Raw genomic sequence first — 22,810 nt, forward strand, 5'->3', positions numbered from 1 at the left:
TGTGAAAAAAAAATAAGGATAAAATGATCCGTCTTAAAGGAGAGACCAAGTATTAATTATTCACCAAAAGGTTTGGTATGGAAGCACTAAACCTAGGCACTAAACCCACGAATGTCTCGAACATAGCTTCATAGTAACTATGTCTAGTTGACACATCTTTGACTGCTTACTTCATTACCCAACACAACCTTGGAAATTACCCCCTCTCTATATTCCCCTCCCTATGCAACTTATTACAACCCCATAAAAAAAAAAAAAAAAAAAACAGAGGAATTAATCTACAAGTAGAATTTAGTAGTAGCAGTAGAAGCTTCCGTCTTTTACTCCCACAAAACATTTCATATTCCCTTACTTTTTCACCTCTTTTTTAACCTTATATATTAAATTCAAACTATAATGGGTGAAAGTGGAGAGTTTAATATGGGTAATATTGATCTTCCTGGTGGTAGTTTTTCACGGTTATTATTATCAACAGCATCAACAATAGATGATCTTCCTCAGTCTTCTCCTTTATTCTCTTCCAACACTCCGAAAATGTTGTGTTTTGGTGATCTTAGCTCACAAATTTCACCCTCTTTTACTAGTTACTGTGCCACTTCCTCTGCCTCTTCTTGTGGAAATGCCTCAACTGTACTTAATAATGTTAGTCTATTTATATTGTTATTTTCAGTGGTGGAGCGAGGGGGCTAGCAGGGGCGCTTGTCCAGCTGAAAAATGAAAAATACCAAGTTTTTAGTTAAATTTTCAAAAAAAAAAAAATTTTGACATTATTTTCATTTTTTTTAAATGAAAAAATCTTTTTAATTTTTTTAAATTCCCGTGGTACAGTAACCTAACACACATTTAAGTTATTGCCTCAAAGTGTTACACCAATGATGACGATTTTGTGTTTTTTGGGTTATTCATGTTTAATTGCAGAAAAAAAGAAGTGGGTCGGGTCAGGAATCCGGGTTAGCGCCAGAGAATGTGCAGAAAAATGGAAGGAAGAGGAATAAACCAGGGATGGGGCCTACCACCAATACTACTGCTTCTTTAGTTGGGCATGCAAAGGTTAAGGTAAGGAAGAGTTTAGTGTTCAATCTTTTTATATTTGCATGCATTTTAGAATTACTATTTTAAGTGGTTAATTTATACTCGAATGTTGAAACCATTGTTATCTTGGGTCATTCGAAAACCGTCTTTTTTGGATTGCTCACAATCTGACACGGGTAAGACTACATATATCCGACCGTATACCTGCAATTAGAGTGAAATGTTGTAGCTGTTAATTGATACTCCGTTCTACGGACTGCTGGGGTGAATCTAGAACTAAAATTTTGGGGGCAGCGAATTTCCCTCATGTTGTTTTATATGAGTAGTTATGTAAAAGTCATATCTAAGAATTTTGGGTAGCAAATATTGATAATCTTACCATTTTTTTTGGAAGTTAGGGATAGCGAGTGTTACCCCTTGCTACTAGTTAGGTTCCCCTGTGATACGGAGTATGTAATAATGTAATGAATATGTTGTAAAATGAAAAATATGAGACACAAATCAAATATGATGTTTTGTGGTGGAAATTATAGGGAAAAAGAGAGAAACTTGGAGATAGGATCACGGCATTGCAGCAGCTTGTATGCCCTTACGGCAAGGTATGTATGTTCATTACTCTTCCTACAATTCTAAATTTGTTTTACTTTTTTTGTCTCCAATTGCTTAAAGTGTTTGATGTTCTTAATTTCACATTTTCACTTATTAAACGTCAATCTGATCGCCGGAAATAGAGAGACCTTTTAATTTGGTGCATACGAGAGGGTGATACCAAGAAGTCTAAAAGTTATCCCATCTTGCGGAACAATGTTGGCTGATGTTACCATAATGATTGGTCATAGCGATTAACCAATGAATGAAGACGAGTTTATGGCTTACAATAACTATATCCGTTAAACATTTCGTCTTGTTAAGTGGTACAATCTAGCTCAAATGTAGACCGAACCAAACACACTAAAGTTGCCATACTGCTAGATCAGTTATAGTACTCCGTAATATGTTTTTTATGTAAGGTTGCAAGCCTTGCTTGGAGTTGAGCTCAAATTTTTTTTCTCAACGATCCAATTGATCAAAATTTGATTTGAAATTCCGTTTATTACTCTCTATGTATATGATTCCTCTGAGAAATTTCGATTTAGCTTTATATGATAATTTGGATTACTTGCAATTAATGAAGCTAAACGGGGTGATTTCGGATATAGACAGATACAGCTTCGGTGTTACACGAAGCAACGGGATACATAAGATTCTTGCAGGATCAAGTGAAAGTACTTGCCTCTCCTTATTTGCAAAGCTTGCCTTGTTCATCATCTCCTCAACACCCTCTTTCAATGACTGTAAGTGTAAGTATTAACAGTGGTTTGTTTTGTCATATTTCTGTGATTTCAATTCAATGTCATGAAGGGTACAATGATAAGACATTTGAGTTTTGTTTTTTTTCTTTGAATTGGTACCTTCAATTTTGTTCCTTACGAAACCAGTTTTCGCCCAATTTTAGCTAAGTGATTTGAGTTTTGAATTGACATGCTCTCTACTTTCTGTACAATCAATAATTTCGTAGAGGTACATACCACTCCCATGTTATACTCGAACTCATTTTCACAAATAGTCGTGTAAAACCGTCTTATATTATACCACGTATGTAAATCCACATTATTACACTACTAATGAGGTACTCGTACTGTCGTACATTCGTACTTAATTGTTTATATATTATCGGCGACCCTAGTACCGTTAGTGACCCACTTAGCTAGTGATCTTTATTTTCGTTGTCCTGTTCATTTTACGATTAAATGTGATCTATAAGTGATTATTTTAACTTTATTTGCTAGTGAAGTTTTAAGTGACTTACTAAATCGTATTTAAAGTGACTTTACTATCGTATTTTAAAAAAAAATCATTTATAAGAGCAACCTAAGCTCCTTTGCTTGTCATGCTAGTCTCCTCTGATCTCGTTTTGTAGCTGCTCTTGAATTAGACTACACCTTTGCTTGTCATGCACAGACTTCTAGAGTTGGACCTAAATTATTGAGGACAATTTGACCTTAACGTAGTCATTATTCAACTTGAGAGTTTGACCCAGATGTTGCGATTGACTGATGCAATTCACCACAATTTACAAACTTCAATAGTCGTCTTCTTCTTGCTGCTGCTTGTGCTTCACTTCTATATCCGTAAGTCATAACGCCCATTAACACATACATATACCGGTGTATAATACATTGCAGGAGAAGACTCCACCACTAATCACATATGATGCAACAAAGTGCCTAAGGAGTAGGGGCCTATGTTTGGTGCCGGTTGAATGTATAGTCGATATAGCAAATAACAATGGTGCGGATTTCTGGTCATCTTCTTCAAGCTTATCAACATCGTGAACTCTTTCCCGTCCTCAGTACTGCAGTAATTAGCATGTTTTGTGAATCACATAAGTTAAGAACTTAAGTGTACATCTTTTGAATCAGATAAAACACAGTAGGGGCTAATGCGTTGAATGAATTTTGTGATGTATTTTCGCCACAAAAAAAAATAGTGGTGAATCAAGTAGTGAAGACTGTAGGACTTCCTGGCACCGCAAACTAGTAGGATTTATTTTGTAATGTTTCGGGTGCTCATCAGTCATCAACGTCTAGCCAACGATATTGAGCCTACTTTAGCCATTTGCAGTATGTTTGCATGGGCTCAACTCCGTTTAGAAGATAAAAATTTTGATGTTTGTAGTTAATACGGAGTAAAACTTTTGAACTTGTTCTAGTTTGTTTACCTTATACTACCATTACTCCATCTCTCTTGAAATTGTTTAACTTTGTTAGTTTTGTTTTCCACAAAATCATTTAGTGAAAATTACACCATTCGTAACAACACAAGTATTGTTATTGGATAATGGATATAAATATATAGACGAAAATGTAAGTGTATGATCATAATCCTAAAAATACTTCCAAAATAGGACAAAGTATTTAATGATACTCCTTGAAGAGTTTGAGACTTTTCGAAATTGATTTGAGTTTAACTAAATTGAATTAGACCAAAGTTAATTGAGCTAAATATAAAATGAAGGACTTTCTACGTGGTATACTGGTACCCACCGATTTTATTTTATAATTATACACGGTATCCCTCGTTTTTTCTATAAACTGGTAGCCACAAATATATAACCAGTTTTTCACTCGCTTCCGTCGCACACTTGCACACTAGGTGTGTTGCGGGTAGAGGTGGCAATCGGGTCAGTCGGGTCAGGTCACGTCGGGTCGGGTCATATCGGGTTCGGGTCATATCGGGTCAGCATACCCTTTCGGGTCAAGTCGGGTTGGGTTCGGGTCATTTCGGGTCGGGTCATTTCGGGTCAAATGATGTGTCGGGTCGGGTCGGGTTTGGGTCGGGTCATTATCGGGTCCGGTACGTTAATCGCATTACTATAATCTTTTACCATTAAATTTAGTTTTTAACCTATTATTTGGTTTAATTAATTCATTACTAAGTCAAACATATCAATCTAAACACAAAATCACTTTCATTTTGATCAAAATTAAGCTTAATAATTGTCGGGTCATCAATTTAATCGGGTCAGTATCGGGTCGGGTCAATATCGGGTCGGGTCTGGGTCGGGTTCGGGTCACTGATAATCGGGTCGTGTCGGGTTACGGGTCGTCATCATGTCGGGTCGGGTCGGTTTCGGGTCACAATATTTTCGGGTTCGGGTCGGGTCGGATTTGCTCGGGTTCGGGTCGGGTCAGACTTGCCAGCTCTAGCTGCGGGTTAAAGGTCTTCTCTTCTCTTCCCTTGACTTTTAAGCTAAAGCATTCGCCTCATTTCGATTCTATAATACACGTTTGAGCCTTTGAGGTAGTTTTAGTACCCTACTAGTTGGAAAGCCCGTGCGATGCACGGGGCTCCCAATAGGATTATCTTTAACAATATGCATGTTGAATGTTCCCAGAATTTGTTGAACAACATATTGTAAACGTTGGTTTACATTATCATGGTTTGGTAGCAAAAGTCAACTAAACTGGTTAATAAAAAAAAAAGTCGAACTATGTAAAAAATTCGAACGCACAAAACTTTGGGTTGGTTTAGTTGATTACTGGTGGATCTTCAGTCCCTATAACGTAAAAGGTACTCTCTTTGGTATTAATTATATCAGTTGTATAACATCCAAAGAGACAGTTGTATTATTCAATTATGTAGTTACCTATTTTTATTGTTGTAGACACCATCTGTTTTTAGTTAACATAAAACGGTATTGCCAAAAATGTGGTTTAATTCCTCCAAAATAAACATGTGATAACTAAAGCTAACCTTTATGTGATTCGCAAATTAGATTAACCTACAACATCTACCCATATATTCGACTCTGTAAGCATAAGACGGTGTAAAAGCTGAATGGTGGTACACAAAACAACATGTATCCCAATCATATATGTAGCATGTTTGGAAAATTTGTTATATCTTTAACCAATAAAATTTGTTTTCATAATTTACAATTAAGACTCGTAATTCCCTATAAACTTCATGCAAAATATATAATATGACACCTAATTGGTAGATGTGTGAAAATTTCTTTGTAAACAATATCTTTCGCGTGGCACAGGTATACTTGTTTCCTATCATCAATGTAGAGCATTCATCCCTTGGTGATGTTGTTTTTGACGTTGTTACTTAAAGCTAACCATGACTAAAATCCGAGTTCTAACATATAAATTTCAACATGATTAAGTAACTGCCTCTTGCCTCTATTTATCGTCATGGCGAAGTATGACATCAATGGATATTGTCTCCGCTTAAACACGAAATAAATTTTGTATCTGAGAACCCATCACTATCCCCGTGTACATGTATGAAGATATGAGTCGTAAAGTTGCATGTCTAGTACATAGATGTATCTTTATATCTTAGAGAATAACCAAATACTCTAATAACTAAATATTACATTTGTCTCAATAAAATGTTTACATATGCTTCATATAAATACACAAAGACCAAGGTACAAAGAGAGGGGAATTGATTTTAATATTTTTTAAAGAAAGTAGAGAGTATAAAACATACCCAAAATAGAAATGTAAACTATTGACTGAAACACTCAAAAAAGGATAATGTAAACTATGTTAGTTATTTAGACTATGTTAATACTCATCTTATGATATTAAAATTACAAATTAATTTAATATGGTCTAAATCTACATGCATGCAAATAAAATATAAAAAATGGTATAAAACCATCTTAAGACAAAAATCCTTACAATGGTTTAAGTCAAGTAAGGGCACTACAAAGGTCTCCTACCTTTGTAGTTCTTGAGCTATAGGAATATGCATAATCCTCCAAATACACCACAATTACCAAAATAGGTAATCTCCTTTGGATGCACCCAAGATTAAACCCAAAAATCCTAATAATTACTAACTAGATAATTAGTAGGATAACCTTGTATACTATGTAATATTATTACACTAATAATATTAGTTTATGTATATTATAGTTTTGTGAATTATTTTTTGATGATGATCAACAATTTGATCAAGTTTTTGATGAGAAAATATGAAGAAAATAAGGTTTTTTTTTTCTTTCTCTTTTTCTCTTCAATATGGCACGACCAAGGGTCTATTTTGAGGTTTTTTTGGTCTCCAAAATCATCATCTAATGAGTGTAAATAGTGGGGTATTTATAGAGAACAAAATGTAAAGTGTTGGGTTTGTGCCTTGATTCTGTTAACCGCCGCTTCGAATAACTATGCTGATTTTGCCAAGTGACTCATTTCCTTGGTATGGCAGTCGTAGTCTACGCAGTAATGCTCCAACCGTCTGACTTACCCTGCTCGCAAAGAAACAGCACAAAATCACAAATATGAATATGTTCATTGAAGCATTGTTCAGTTTTTGCTAGAATCAAGTTCCACAATTAATAGTCCTATAGAGTCATTATCATTAAATGAGTGATGATTATAACAAGGTCCCTTATTTGATATTTTGATCCCACTCAAACGAGGTAAAAGGATCAAAAATCAAATGTTGTCGACCTCGCTCATTTGATGAATTCGGAGAGGCTGTTTTGTATTAGAATTGACAAAGTGACCCGACCAGTTTGACCCATACCCGACATAATAACTCAAGTATGAACCAAAATCTGAATTGACTCAACCAGACCAGACCAGACCATCCCGAACTTTACTGCCACCGAACCGATCCACACCCCAAATAACCCGATGACGATGATAACACATCCATTATATAACCTGACCGCGAATCCAAACACAAGCATATGTGAAATGACTTTTACAGTTGTACACGAATGACCTATTTGCCACGTCTATATCCAGTTGACTCCTAAAGTTGTATCATGAGTACATCACCAACTCTTATAGATTTTGGGAGTCATTTTGTTTCATTACATCACATTCCAAAACCAAAGAATAGTACCTTTAGCTTAACTTGAAATGCAAATAAATGAGTGATGATTATAGAAACGAAAAAAAAAATTCCATATTTTTCCGTAATTGTACCACTCTATGCATGTAACCCCTCTCATGGTATCCGAAAGCAACATCAGGAGGCCAGAATGCTAGATATATACCAAAAGCAAACTCTTGAACTACTGAACAACGTTGCGCACTGCCAAAGTGGCTCCCGCCTATAGCAAGGTAAGGGGTTGGCTATACATAGCTAATACGAGTAATACATTATTTCATTTCTAAATGACGATGAGAGCCATAGTAATGATTGGGAACGTTCAAAATAGTGTGGCCAGGCATAGAGTAAAGTGTTCACTTTACAAATGTGAAGCCTCTTTCCTATTGAAGTAATCAATTTGCATGAAATGGTTGCTGCTAAGGCTTGGTAGACCTTATGATAGCCACATATATTACTCCTGTTGGGTTTGTGCCTTGATTCTGTTAACCGCCGCTATGCTTATCATACCGTCTGAATCTGTAATCTGAAAACTCCTCACATATCAATAAAACTCTCTCCCTTCTGCCCTGTGGACGTAGCTAACACACCGTTAGTGAACCACGTAAATCTGTGCGTTTGTCTCTTTATTGTTCTTTATTTGTTCTTTTTTGCTTCTGTTATAACATAAAGAAATGAGTTAAACATTTCTTAGTGGGTTATGCCACATGTAATAACACTTATCTTATACAAGTGTCAACCCACATGTAATATTTTGGTCCATTTCGATTTCCGACATTTGTCCCACAAATGCTTATAAGTCTTATATTTAATTATCTTACATAATTAAATATTAATTTAATTATTTAACAGTTAAATAATACAAATTAACCACTAATGATTACTTAACTATTAAGTAATCATGAGACCATTTTATCAACATATATTGTGTCAATACTACCCCATTTAGCTAATTTTACAACCTCTTGTAAATTAAAATAGCTAATTATCTTTACCTCAAAACTTATACATATATCGTATAAATTTAATTAATTAACAATTAATTAATACATTTATATTTATATTTATTAATTAATTATCACATAATTAAATAATAAATCCTCTTGGCCCGAGTTCGTAACCCGTCATCAAATAACACATTCACACGACTTATTAAAAGTCAATTAATACAAGGAATTAATTATATCGTATCTCATACAAATAATTAATTTATCCAATTTGGGCATCATCCTATAGGTGTGACCTAAAGGGATCAGGTGATCACCGCCATCACACGACAAGTAATGTCAAACTCTAGTCGATCAATCATTACCGATTAACGATGACCGGTGACAAATAAATAAATAAATCCCCGATATTCCTTTTACGAGATTTATTATGTAAACGCACTTATTGTGGAGGACACTACTCCAACAATCTCCCACTTGTCCGACACAAGTGTGCGTTACCAATTCTCTTGTCCAATAATATCTCCCATTCAATGCAAGATGTCTTTCAGGTCGTTCTTGCACGTGATCATATCATAAAGTGGTTTCCTCGATCGGAGAATGATTTGTGGGATAATCTACTATAGATCGCATCCGAGCGTGGCCTCGCATTCACGATCATCTCTCCTCGAGTGGCCTTGAGATAAAATATGACTTAAAAGGACAATCCTGTTGACTGTTTTCTTCATTCGATCTGAGATCACAATGACCCGATAAATGCTCATCGGCCTCCTTTTACGGTGCGGCGAGAACAAAAACCAAAGCCACCGGAAAACCGTACCAACTCGGACAAATAGTCACCAGTCTAAAGAATTGACTCGAAGGAATAATAGAAATCCTCGCCACGACCTAGCAACAAAAGGACTCTACAAACTACAAGCGGTCCTTTGTCCGACAAATTGTCTCACAATCGCCTATGTAATCGACCAGCCATCACTATGACCATATGACAGTCGAACATGTCATCTATCGCCTTACAATCTAGTCACTCCGAGACATCACCTCATTAAGTAACTAGGGACAAAATACAATATTAATCCAGTTCACTTTAATAGAGTTCGACATTGTCACTACAATCTATTTGGATAAAACAAAGTATATAAAATTCAGACATAAAACTGAATATGACGATAAATGCAACTTATCATATATGAAATAATAAATACAATATTTGATTATTACATATCATATAATTTACAACAGTTCTGGCATTCGTCTCAACCCCATCAAAACTACATGACTATCATGTTTAACTTGAGACAAAGGTTTGGTTAAAGGATCAGCGATGTTGTCAGCTGTCCCAACCTTACAAACTGTAATTTCTTTCCTTTCGATTAAATCTCTACTTACATTAATTTTATTAAAAAAATTGATTATAGGATTAATTAACTGGCAATATGAGTTATATTAACTTCATTGTGTATGCACTTTATTGTGAAATTTCCAAAAGAAGTGGTGATTGACCCCCCACAACTTTATGCAATTGTGAAATTAACCCCCATAACTTTCAATTGGAGTGATTAGGCCTCATAACTTATATCATAAGTGAAAGTAAACCCCTTTATCAAAATCTCACGAGAAATTCAATTTATCATATCATAAAAGTAAAAATGCTTAGGTTCTTATGAAAATACGAAATAAAATTTCTAAAATTAATCAAAAAAAAATAGCATAAATTAGATAAAATAAAATAAAAAATATTTTACGAAAAGCAAACAATTTATTATTTTTATATAAAGTACATATTTTTCAAATTTTTGTAAAAAAAATTCAATTGCAAAATATTTTGTTAAGTAGTTGTGTTAAAATCAGAGCTCGAAATAAAGATTTTCATGACAAAAAAATATAAAAAAATATAATAAAAGGGTAAGAAAGTATTCAATTTTTTCTATTTTTCAACAATTAAAAAACGTTTACACATAAAGTTGTTAATTGTTTTTTTCCTAAAAAAATCATACCGATTTACATACGTAAGTAAAAAATAGTTTAGTATGTAATACGTATGATTTTAGTATGTTATATGTATACTTGTTGGTATATATAATGATATTTTGGTGAGATTTTTGGTTAATTTTTTTTTAACTTTTATTTCGTATTTTTCATAAGAACATAATCATTTTTACTTTTGTGATATGATAAATTCAATTTCTCGTGAGATTTAATAAAGGTTTAATTTCACTTATTATGCAAGTTATGGGGCTTAATCACTCCAATTGAAAGTTACGGGGGTTATTTTTACAATTGCACAAAGTTATGGGGGTCTAGTTCATTTTCAACTTAAGATAAAATGAGAAGTTAAAGTTAACATTACTTATAAATTTATACTCACTAAACTCTATATATATGTGTATATATATATATATATATATATATATATATATATATATATATATATATATGTGTGTGTGTGTGTGTGTGTGTGTGTGTGTGTGTGTGTGTGTGTGTGTGTGTGTGTGTGTGTGTGTGTGTGTGTGTGTGTGTGTGTGTGTGTGATTTAATAAATTTAATCTAGTTAGATTAGGATAAAATTAAATTTCGTATTATATATTTTACATGAAGTTCATAGGGAACAACCAGTCTTAATGGTTAATAGTCAAAAACAATTTTTTTTATTGTTTAGAGATCTAACAAAAATCCTCCAAACAGACTCCATATATAGTTGAGATACATGTTGTTTTGCGTACCACCATTCAACATTTACACGGTTGTATGCTTACAAAATAGAATATTCGTAAATGTTGTAAGTTAATCTAATTTGTGAATCTTATAAAATCGGCCTCAATTATCACATGTTCATTTTATGAGATTAAACCACATTTTTGGGAATGCCGTTTTAAATTAACTAAAATCGGTGGCATGTACGACAATAAAAATAGGTAACTACATAACACAACTGTGTCTTCGGATGCTATACAACTGATATAATTAATACCAAAAGCAGTAGCTTTTAAGTTAAAGAGACTGATGATCCATCAATAATCAACCCAAAAGTTTTCCGCGTTCCGATTTTCAATATAGTTGGACTTTTTCTTTTATCAACTTAATTGACGTCTACTATCAAACCATGACAATGTAAACCAACGTTTGCAATCTGTTCAACAAATTCTTAGAACATTCAACATGCATTTTGTTAAAGATGATCCTAATGGGAGCCTCATGCATTCTATGTAACAGAATCACATATATTTTTGTATTGTTGTTTAAAGACTACTAATTTTATTGGAATTTTGTATGAATTTGATTTTACGAGAAGGTCCGGTCCGAAATTTTTAATTCCAGTCCGGTCTCCGGTCCATGATTTTTTGGATTCGGGTTCTGGTCCATTCCGGTTCCAGTCCGGACCGGTGCCCAGCCCTACCCGAAATGACCTGACCTTTTGGCAACCCAAGTGACCCTGGGGTTTGCCAGATTACTTACTGTTTTTAACATGCTGCTCTAAGAATCTAGGACATATTTACTGTATTTCCTTCTGGTCATGTTGGGATTCAGGTCCTATGGTTTACCGCTAATCCTTTATGTTTATTTCGTGCAGAAAAAAAGATTGACGAATCTCAGAGGAAGAGCATTTGTTCATGCTCGATATTGTAAGGATTTTTCTGGTCGATTTCTTAGCTTTTCACGTTGCTTGGGAAATCCCTGAACATACAATTCTACTACTTCTAAAAGAAATGATTAAAGAGGTATGAGATTTGAAGTGGATAGTTTACTTGTAATAGTTCATGATGTATTTCATAAAGTATATAGGAGGCGGAAAACCTGTGATTTATTCGGCGGACTCTCATCCTGGGATACTTATCGGTCCCTAGCCGCCAAGAACAAAGATTGATTAGTAGCAATATCAAATAATACTCCCTCCATTCAACTCCACTTTACAGGTATTCCTTTTTCGACCATTCAACTCCACTTTACATGTTTTCTTTTTAGGCCAACAAAATGACCATTCTATCCCTATTCACACTCTATATTTACAAAAAAAATGTCATCCATACCCACACTAATCCACCATAAAACCCCACCTTTATATTTTTTTAACATTTTTAACCCCACCATTCCCTTTCCCTATCTACTTTTTATAATTTTTTTAATCCGCTCCTTAATACCCGTGTAAAAAGTAAACATGCGAAGTATTATACTCATGATATTATCATTTCTAATTAAGGAACGTCGTGTAAATTATTTTTTATTCATCTTATCAGGACTACACTATTATATTTTAATTAATTAGTTTTCTAATACTACAGAGTATTATACTATATAATATAATATATGTGAATTTTTAGACATCTCATCCTGACCTTGATTTCGGGTTTACGAGTTAAAACAAATTTTGACACGTCTATGTTACACTAATAATAAAATTATTTTTCAGGATAAAAATATTTCGACCAATATGGAATTTTTAAATACGGCGGACAAATAAGTGTAACTTAGACTGTTTTGCATTGATGAAGTCATTTGTACTACCTTTTCTAAATTTACTAGTTTCTGATTTTCTATTTATATCTAACAACGCGGAGATTCTTGGATTTAAGGTTAGTTGACACTTATTAGTTGAAAAAAAATCATGTTTATTATTACTAGTATATTTTTAGTTAATTGTTTTAATTTATCATTAGAGAATCGGAGAAAAGAAAACTCTCGAAATCTTGGAGCTCCAGCCGTGTTTGAATAAAGTAAAAAAAGTTCTTATTTGATACAAATAATTTAAATTTTACATAGTCGCATATAGAATAAGTAATTTTGTTTGTTGATGATCATTGCAATATGATAGTCTAAGACTAATTAATAGATCTTTAAATGAGGTAATATATAAATCAAATTTAATATTTACGTTACTTATTTTTAAAATAACTATAACAATTAAGTTATTTTTATAAATATTATAGTTATTTTCTCAATTGTACCATACAACTTATTTTTTATTTTGTTACTTATTCTCCTCTTTTCTAGAAAAAAAAAAAAAAACTTTCACTAACTATAAACCAAAAATATCATCAAGACGAATCACCGTTTTTCAAACTTATAATTGAGAGTTTTCATCGATCAATGTTTATCCCATAAAAAAAAAAAACTTTGACTGCCTATAACTTCCGGCCGCGAGTTCAAAAAACAATGTTTTTTTTCAAACCAAAGATCTCGTAAAGATGGTTAACGTGAAAAAAACATTTACCATAATTTAATAAGCTTTTATCAAGGTTCATTAGTAGTCACAACTAAGGTTATGTCTATTAATATTTTGCCACGATTATTGTTATGTTTATTAATATTTTGCCACGACTATTAATATTGTTTTGATGTCGCCATTTTCTTTTTTCTTCCTCTTGGATGATGAAAGGTTTGGGATGATTTCTAATAATTTTGAAAACCAGCAACTTAGCTTTTTAGGTTGTAGTGCGGATGTCAAAGATGACCCTCGATTGGTTGCTATTCAGAGGTTGAGTGGATTTTGCTAGTAATGTTTAATTTCCTTGTCCATCAAAAATCCTTTGTAGTTTCAAGTGTTTATCTAAATACATATTTGCTCATAAACTTACGAAAGAATTTCGCCAATCCCGTTTATCGGATGCCCTTTTATCAAGTAGGTTGTTATTGATACAAGTCAATGCATTTGTTTCTTCCCATGTTGTAAGTTATCAAATAGTCTTGGTCTCTTGAATAGGCTACAAAGTAGTCCTTACTTGTCTTGGAGGGTCATTGGTTCCGTCAATGGTATTATCTGTTTCAATAGGTATAACCGGTTTGTCATATTCAACTCTATCCTCCCTCACAATACTAGGGCATCTAGAGTTATGCAAAATGATGTGATATGAGTGATGACTTATCCATGGCTTCATTTGATTATTGTCAAGCTTCTAATAAATATATCATTTTGTATGTCGCCAATGATACTCGTGATGCGTTTCATTTTTCTGTTAATAATCGTTTTTGGTCAAGGCTTAACAACGTTTTTGACCGTGACCTAATGATTTTTGAATGAGGGTCTTGTTTGTTAGCTCTTGTTTACACAAAGGATGTCATTTTTATGTCACCCCTTCACTCACTGTTTTAAGGAGGCTAAAATGATTATTGTTGGGTGTTGTAAAATGTCGTTGGCGTTTTATAACAAATCGTCGACGGTTTTTTATAAAAAAAAAAAAAAAAATCCCTACCGTTAATCTCCTCTCTCTACTTTTTTCTCTCCCAAACAAACAACAAACAAAGTTATTGGAATGGACGGGAATGGATTCAACTCATTCTAGTGTTTGGTTGGAAGATTTTTGGAATGGAGTTAAATACCCAATAGATTTTAACTTCATTCCAAACCCTTGGAATCTTATACCCATTTATACACCCAAGTTTCTGAATCCATTCCTCCCTATTACTATACTTGACAGGGTAAGGGGATTTGATGTATACAGCCTTATCCTTGTGTTAGCAACAAAAAGAGACCGTTTTTGAATGACCCAAGGTGAAAATTGCATCGACAATTTCAAAGAAAAACCGCTACTTAACAACAGAAAGAAGTGCATTCACTTTATTGATTTACTAGTTGGAAAGCCCGTGCGATGCACGGGGCTCCCATTAGAATTATCTGTAAAAATATACTCTTAAGTTTGATTAAAAAAAAGTCCAACAATGTTGAATCATTAATGAAAAAAAAAACTGTAGTTGGTGTACGTAATTGTCTAGTAAATCACCGATAAATTATTAGTACTTTTAGCAGAAAAGTTTTGTCCTTCATAGGTATAACATCAAGAGTACGTATTTAACTTTTTCATTGTCACACGCACATCCGATTTTAGTTAAATACAAAACATTATGTTCATAACACATACTGCAGCACACCATAATGAACCCTTAATAACAAAGACATGCCTTGTGAGTTCTACAAATTATCTTCACCAACAACAACTAAGCAATACATAATGATGTTACGTAAAACAACATGTGTCATAATTATATAAATTTAGTGTATTCAGAGAAAATGCTAGATCTCTAAAAATATAATTCTACCTTGACTATCTACATACAACTGAGAGTATTTAATCCTTATAAACTTCTCGCAAAATCAATCCAAACTAAATTCTAATATAATTAGTAGTCTAAATAATAATCAGTCAAAAATATATGTGATTCTATTACATAAAATGTAAGGGGCACCTAGTAGTATCATATTTGACAATATCGTTTAATAGTTTATGGCATCGACAAAATCGTTGGGTTATCAAATTAATATTTTAGGGCATCGCTGAAAACGGTGTACGTTACCATGGTCTGGCGTAACCGGCATAGTCCTCTTACAGAGTAAATGTTCTTACAGAGTTAATTTCCTCAACAACATAACTCACATGCCACACCTGGTACTGTGATAGAGCTTACCATTATGAGTTATATTTAAAAATGTATTATGTATACTCTCCTCCCTTCTTAAACATCTTCCACCTTTATTCTCAGAAACTTTTCGAGCGATATTAGAGAGTCCAACTATTTTAGAATTCCTAACAAGAGTAGATTTAGAAACAAATTTAATAAAATTATCCTAATAAAAGTAGATTTCTTAAGATTTTAATAAAGTTATCCTAATAAAATTAGATTAAATTTTTTTTAATAAGATTATTCTAATATAAGTAGGTGATACTCAAAATACACAATGTAACTAATTATATGGCATATTAAATATAATATAAACATTATTCATATACTATATCGAGTTAATTAGATTTTACTCCCTTTTGAAATTCACATTTTTAAAATTACTCCCTTTTGAAATTTTTGCTAAAATTACTCCCAAGTTGCATGTTTTTCTAAAATTACTTCAAAACTCCAATTTTTGAACTTATTCCGTTTGTGCCTTAGCCAATTTATAATTTGAAAGGTATAACTATGTAGACAAATGGAGGGAGAGTTCAAAAACAGAGAAAATAAGTCACTTAAATTAAAGTTTTGAAGCAATTTTAGGAAAAAATGCAACTTAAGGGAGTAATTTTAGCAAAAAAAGTTCAAAAGGGGGTAATTTTTAAAATGTGGATTTCAAAGGGGTAAAATATAACTATACTATATCTAGTCTTATTAGGATAATTTTATAATTTTAATACCTTTTTTTAGAAATTTACTCTTGTTAGGATAATTTATTAAATTTTTCTAAAAAAGTTGGACTCTCTAATATCGCTTGAAAAGTTTGTGCTTTATATATATGTATTGACTAGTATTGGTGCCCGGCTTCGCCCGGGCTACCTCTTACTTACCATTAAATTTGTTTTTTCATTAAATAAAATTATTTAAAGTTGCATAACCCATAAATTTATCATTAATATATTTTTCTATGACATATCCTAAAATTACGAAATAAATTTTGAGACATATTCACTACTCTCGCTATTATATTTTACTCTTATTAATGAAACAATAGTAATAACATTTCACCTACTTGCCCGTAATCATTGTTACTTTCACTACTCCCGTCGTAATTATTGTTACTGTCACTACTGCTGCATTAATATTGATAATTTCACTTACTACTTCCACCGTAAATATTGTTACTTTCACTATTGCCGCATTAATATTGATTATTTCACTACTCCCGTTGTCGTTTCTACCACTTTCACTAATCTCGATGATAATATTGTTACTTTTACTATTCAGATGAGTGATTAATATCATATAACTATATCCAATGTTACTACAATTCTTTTCTTTACTAACGAAATTACTTTTACTACTTAGAGATGCAATTTTAAGAGGATTATATATTTATATAAATATATTACATATATGCATTAAATCAAATCGAAAGAATTATGCAATATTATATATTATGGAATCTAACTTGAATTATTTATAACCTACTTATTATATTTTTGTATGTTAAATAATTAACATCTCTATACATCTAATAAAATATAAATTTTAATAAAATTGCATAGATTTTAAATTGAATAAATAATTTTATGATGATAATAATTTATACCATAAATGTGCATGTATATACTAATTAATTATTTTATTTTAAGGAAATTGACCATCTTCTAGTCTTCTATAAATATTTAGGAAAATTACCAAGCATCTTCTTTCTTTTAGTCTTATTGTAATTGAGCATCTTAATTAATTATTTTATTTTAAGGAAATTGACCATCTTAATTAATTATTTTATTTTAAGGAAATTGACCATATTTTAGTCTCTTACAAATGTTTAGGAAATTATCAAGCTTCTATATAATTTAATTTTAACCCAAACTATATAATATTTGCACTGAGATCCCTCAATCGGGTCCATCACACGGTGCTATTGATTTAAAACTATATAATATAATTAATTTGTATAACTTTCTTTAATTACATTGAAGTCCATTGGTTTCTGAATTTAATATATAGTATTGATTGATTGATTGGATGAATTTTTTGGCCTTTTTACGTCTTTTCTTGCATTTTGTATATAAATTTAGGAAACACGAAGTAATCCATAAAATAACCAAACTAACTTTATTTACACAAAAATCAAATAAAAAAATAAAAACTAAATTTACGATTTAATTTAATTAGAGTCCGTTTTTGAAATAATGCTCAAAAATAAAAGAATTGTCATTTTGGGTCGGTTTTGAAAACATTTATCGAAGTGGTGTCCACGTAGGCTCGGTTTTGACGAGCCTGTATGGGTCTTAAACACGCCATACGTATTGGCATGTTTAGTTCAATGAACACGCCATTACATATGGCGTGTTTAGGCAGTCTGAAATTCTACCCCCAATCCAGTAGCAACATAAGGAAAGAAATAGAACACGCCATTACGTATGGCGTGTCTTAAGATGGAAACACGCCATTACGTATGGCGTGTTTTAGCAGCCCAAAATTCTTAGCCAAGTCCAGTAGCTGCTATAATGGAAGAAAATAGAACACGCCATACGTAATGGCGTGTCTTAAGAGAGAAACACGCCAATACGTATGGCGTGTTTAGGCAGATTTTTTTTTTTTTTAGTATATCCGTCCCTTTCTACCAAATTAAACAAAACATTCATCATCTTCGCCTCACAAACACCAAGTGCGATAGAACAAACCTCAACAAACCTCACTCCCCTTCTTATTTCTTCACCTCACACTCATCTCCGGCGAATCTCCGGCGTATCTCCGGCATTATATTGGGTTTTTGCTTTTCAAATTACACATTCTACCTAATTAGCAAGGTAATTTAATTCTTTTAACTTATTTAATTTCATCTTTTGAATGTAGATTTTGCTTATTTTTTCTTCATTGTTGGTAATTATGTTGTTTTGTACCTAGATCTACAACTTATATGTGTTAATTTAAGGTTGTTTAAAAAAAGCCCCAAATTTTCGAAACCCTAATTAGGTAGGATGAACGATTTATGATTTTTAATTGTTGTTTAGGTATGTATTTTAGGGAAATTAGGTTATTGGTAGTTGATTTATACTAAATTTGTTCAATTTTTTTTTATAGAATGGAAATTTGTGATTTTCCTCTTATTTGTTATTGGGATGGAGAAGTGTTGGAGCAAAATGGATGTGTAACTTATAGAGGAGGGAATCAATGTTTTATTCTAGCTAGTACAAAGATGACATATCTTGAATTAGTTGAAGAGATTTATAAGGGAATCGGTGTTCAAAGTTTGGGTACTCAATTGAAGGTAATGATGAAATTTCCAAGTGCCGGGTGTTTCAAAATTGTTCCCATTAATAATGAGGGAGCCTTTAAAGCGTTATGGGCAAGTATTCGTCATTCACATGCTCCTTCAATGGACATATTTGTAGAAGTTTCTACTAGTCAAATTGTCACTCATACACCAAGTATTAGGCTAGATGATGTTGCTCAATTTGTTTCACTTGAAACTAATGACGTAAATGATGGGGAATTTTATGGTAACTTAGAAGGTGATGAGATTGATGAGGAATTGACAATACTTGATGAGAATTTGTTGGCAAATGAAGAAGATGGTGATGATGATCTTGTCTTTGCTAGTGCTCCCATTGTTGAGTTTAATAAGATTGATCAATTAGATGAGGATGAATTGAATAGTTGGAAAACTTGGGAAAATATGGTAAGATATGAACATGGGAAAGAGTTTGCGGTTGGACAAGTGTTCCCAAACAAAGCTTCACTTAACGATGAGGTGACATCATATTGTGTTAAAGCAAATCAATTTTTCAAAGTTGCCGAATCAAAGCCTAATACTATTACCTTCAAATGTGGCTGGATTCCTACACCATGTAATTGGCGGTTAAGGGCTACACAAAAATACTTTCATTCTGAAGTTTTTACCATTGTGACATACAAAGGTCCTCATGATGAGTCTTGTGTTTGTGACATGGTACCTCAAGACCACATGAATTTGAAACGAGCATTCATAAGTCATGAGATTCGCAGTACGTTTTTTACTCAATACAGTACTTTTTGCACAAAACTTTCCATTTGTTTGCCCTTCACTTAAAAAAACATTCAAACCTAATTCTCTCCTCCCTTCTCTCTACTGTTGAGAGCCTTAACCATCTTCAACCACATTAAAATTCTTCAATTATAATCGATTATGCAAGTGACGAATAGGTAATTAATTGTTAATAATGACGCAGTACAAACACATAATACGGTTACTACTTTGAGTAGGTAAATACTTGGAGTAAATTACAAACTAAAAACAATTAAAAAGTACTCATGTAGTACAGGCGTGGTACTGCAACAAACAAAATAATTGTATCCGTGTAGTACATCAACGGCGGGCCATTAACCGTCGGTCATTCATCGCCGGTAACACCTGCCATCAACACAACCGCATCATCACCACACCTACGTCATCACCACCGACACACCACCACCACCACCACGTCATTACCACCGTCGCATCTCCCCTCTCCCGACGCACCACTACTGGCGGCGACCAAGTCGGCAGCCGACGAACGGCATCTACCCTATACACGCTATCGTAAATTTCGAGATGAATTGATATGAATTGATACGGGAGGGGAAATGGGATTTGAGATTTTAAATTTGAGAAAAATTTGACATGAATTGATATTTTGACATTAGAGAGAAAACATTAGAGAAAGGTTAGGGAGAGAAAATGGAAGGGGAAATGGGAGGGGTAAAATTGTCAACAGTGTACTACGTTGAGTAAAATGTGTACTGCGAAAATCAGGACCCTAAAGTAAACTCTGTTGTTACTTATATTTTAGATAAGTATGGTTACACAATTTCATACACCAAAGCTTAGAATGCAAAACAAAGAGCAATTGAGGAAATATTTGGAGATTGGGATAAATCATATGAGTTGCTACCTCGTTTCATGCAAGGCTTAAAAGAATCTAATCCTGGCACTATTGTTCAATTTTATACAACACCAACAACGAACCCAAATGTGCAAAAATTCAAGCGTGTTTTTTGGGCATTTAAACCATGTATTGATGGCTTTGAACATTGTCGGCCAGTTTTAAGCATTGATGGAACCCACTTATATGGAAAGTTCAAGGGAACAATTTTGTGACTATGTCAATTGATGCTAATAATCAAATTTTCCCGGTTGCTTTTGCTATTGTTGAAGCCGAAAATACCGATAGTTGGCCTTGGTTTATGTCATGCATAAGAGTATTTGTTACCAAAAGAAGTGGGTTGTGTGTCATTTCCGATAGACACAAAAGGATTATGAAAGCAATGAGTGAAGTTGGTAGTGGGTGGGAGGAGCCGTGTAATACTCCGTATTTTATTATCGTTTGGGCGAGTTTTATTATTTAATAGTAGCGTAAAAATAAGTGATTAATTCATATCGTATTATATCGTAAGATGAGTCGGGTTTATAATTAAGTGGCATTTTGGGTCGAGGGGTCATAACCCATTTACCCACTTACTACCCATTTACCCACCTACCATTTTACCTCACCAAACCCTAAAAACAAACCCTAATACACCTTTAAAACCCTATCCCCCTCCCTACCGTCATTTTGACAACACAAACAACAACCCCTCTTTCCTCTCACGTTTAAGCATTATACACGGCCAAAGAGAGCACGCCGGTGAGTGTGGAGGGAGTAGGGTCCGCCAAGAGTCCGGGGAGTCGTTGATAGGGGTCGAGGGTGGTGGTACTGGTCGGAAAAGCTCAGGTCGACGGCCGTCCGGGTAAGGTTCCCTGTTTTCATTTCGTCATCTTGTTTTGTATTGGGTATTGCGTCTTTTAGGGACTGTTGTGGTGGTCGTGGGGTTGTGGGATGCGTTGTTGGTGTGGAGTCGAGTCAGATGGTGGTGGTTATAGTGGTGGTCGTGGCTGGTGGTGGTTTCAGTGGTGGTGTTTAGGTGTCGGGTTGGTGGGGCGTTTTTGGGTTGCATTTCAGACATAGGGTAAAGGGGTGGCACCACCGTGGACTCGGGGGAGGTCGAATCGGTGGTGCCACGTGTGTCAGAGTCGCCGTGCGACGGTGGTGTCAATGGTGGTGGTTGGTAAGGTGGCAGGGGAGTGTCGTGGTGGTAGGCGAGTTGGGAAAGGGGGCTGTTGGTGTCATTTGTGGCGGCAGGAGCGCAGGCAGGGGGTTTTGGTGGTGGTGGCTCTGACCGCCGGCGTGGGTCGACCACGTTGGTGGTGGTGGGAGGTGACCAGGCCGGACAGTGTCGGCCTGGTGGTCGGCGGTGAAGAGTGGTGGTTGAGGGGCGGTTTGTGACGGGTTGGAAAAGGGGTGCGTGTGTCGAGTTGTGCATTGTTTTCGAATTAATTTTGTTGCGGGTTTTATTTTAATGAGTCGGGAATGCGTATACTTCTAATATTTATATTATTAGTTTTGATTATTAAGTTAATTTTAAGTAGCGGTGACGGAATAATGTATTTAAGCTTTTGAGTCGGGATTTTATGTCGGGAAAGTTACTATTTTTAGTAACTTGCTATTTTGGTAATCGCTACTTTGGGAAACTTCCCATTTTGGGAAACTTTCTATTTTGAGTAACTTATATTTTTAGTAATTTCTAAATTGGGAAGGTTTCTACTTATAGTAGCTCTTGAGTATGGGAACGGGAATAGTTAATTGAATTAATTATATTATGTATATGTTTAGGTGGCGAGTTTCGGGTGGAGTACTTCGATGCGAGTTAGCTTTTACCGCTATTTGAGGTAGGGGAATACACTGGACTTTATATCGTACTGTGTGACTGAACTGTCTAATCGGTGATTTACATGTTATAATATGATTGTTTGATTTAATTCTGTTAAGTACTACCGTTGAACTGTTTTATTATATTATTACATCGGAGTTGGTGGAGGTGGTGATGATGACGTTGTGATAAGGCCCAGGCTGGTTCTGCAGGACTTGCCCTGGTGTCCTCAGCTGCGAGCTGGCAGATCGACTATGGTCGATATTTATAGTCTACCGGGGATCGGTATGGCTGGGTTGTCCGGGTTGTGAGTTGTGATGGCGGTGTTGGTGATGGAG

The 22,810-nt window shown here is 34.1% G+C and overlaps 1 protein-coding gene across 4 annotated transcripts; it reads left to right on the forward strand.

The window, feature by feature from the left end:
• Positions 1-95: 95 nt before the first annotated feature.
• On the forward strand, positions 96-3,825 carry LOC141599401 (transcription factor bHLH113). Of its 4 annotated transcripts, none has more exons than XM_074419391.1 (5): positions 96-642; positions 919-1,056; positions 1,566-1,631; positions 2,207-2,372; positions 3,258-3,825. In XM_074419391.1, coding segments are annotated over exons 1-5 (618 nt in total). In that variant the 5' UTR covers positions 96-396; the 3' UTR covers positions 3,260-3,825. The 4 variants fall into 4 exon arrangements, with proteins under 4 accessions (XP_074275492.1, XP_074275493.1, XP_074275490.1 ...); XM_074419392.1 differs by having other exon boundaries at positions 97-642; positions 2,207-2,366; XM_074419389.1 differs by having other exon boundaries at positions 103-642; positions 2,232-2,372.
• Positions 3,826-22,810: the final 18,985 nt, after the last annotated feature.

The sequence above is a fragment of the Silene latifolia genome, chromosome 9 (genome assembly GCF_048544455.1).
Source record: "Silene latifolia isolate original U9 population chromosome 9, ASM4854445v1, whole genome shotgun sequence".
In the NCBI taxonomy this organism is placed as follows: Eukaryota; Viridiplantae; Streptophyta; class Magnoliopsida; order Caryophyllales; family Caryophyllaceae; genus Silene; species Silene latifolia.

What these genes read in the sequence shown, in the direction of transcription:
- LOC141599401 (XM_074419389.1), top strand. Translation starts at nt 397, where the DNA reads ATGGGTGAAAGTGGAGAGTTTAATATGGGTAATATTGATCTTCCTGGT. An exon ending in CCTCAACTGTACTTAATAAT is followed by an intron (nt 643 to 918) that starts GTTAGTCTATTT and finishes GTTTAATTGCAG; the next exon opens with AAAAAAAGAAGTGGGTCGGG. An exon ending in CTCTTTCAATGACTGTAAGT is followed by an intron (nt 2,373 to 3,257) that starts GTAAGTATTAAC and finishes AATACATTGCAG; the next exon opens with GAGAAGACTCCACCACTAAT.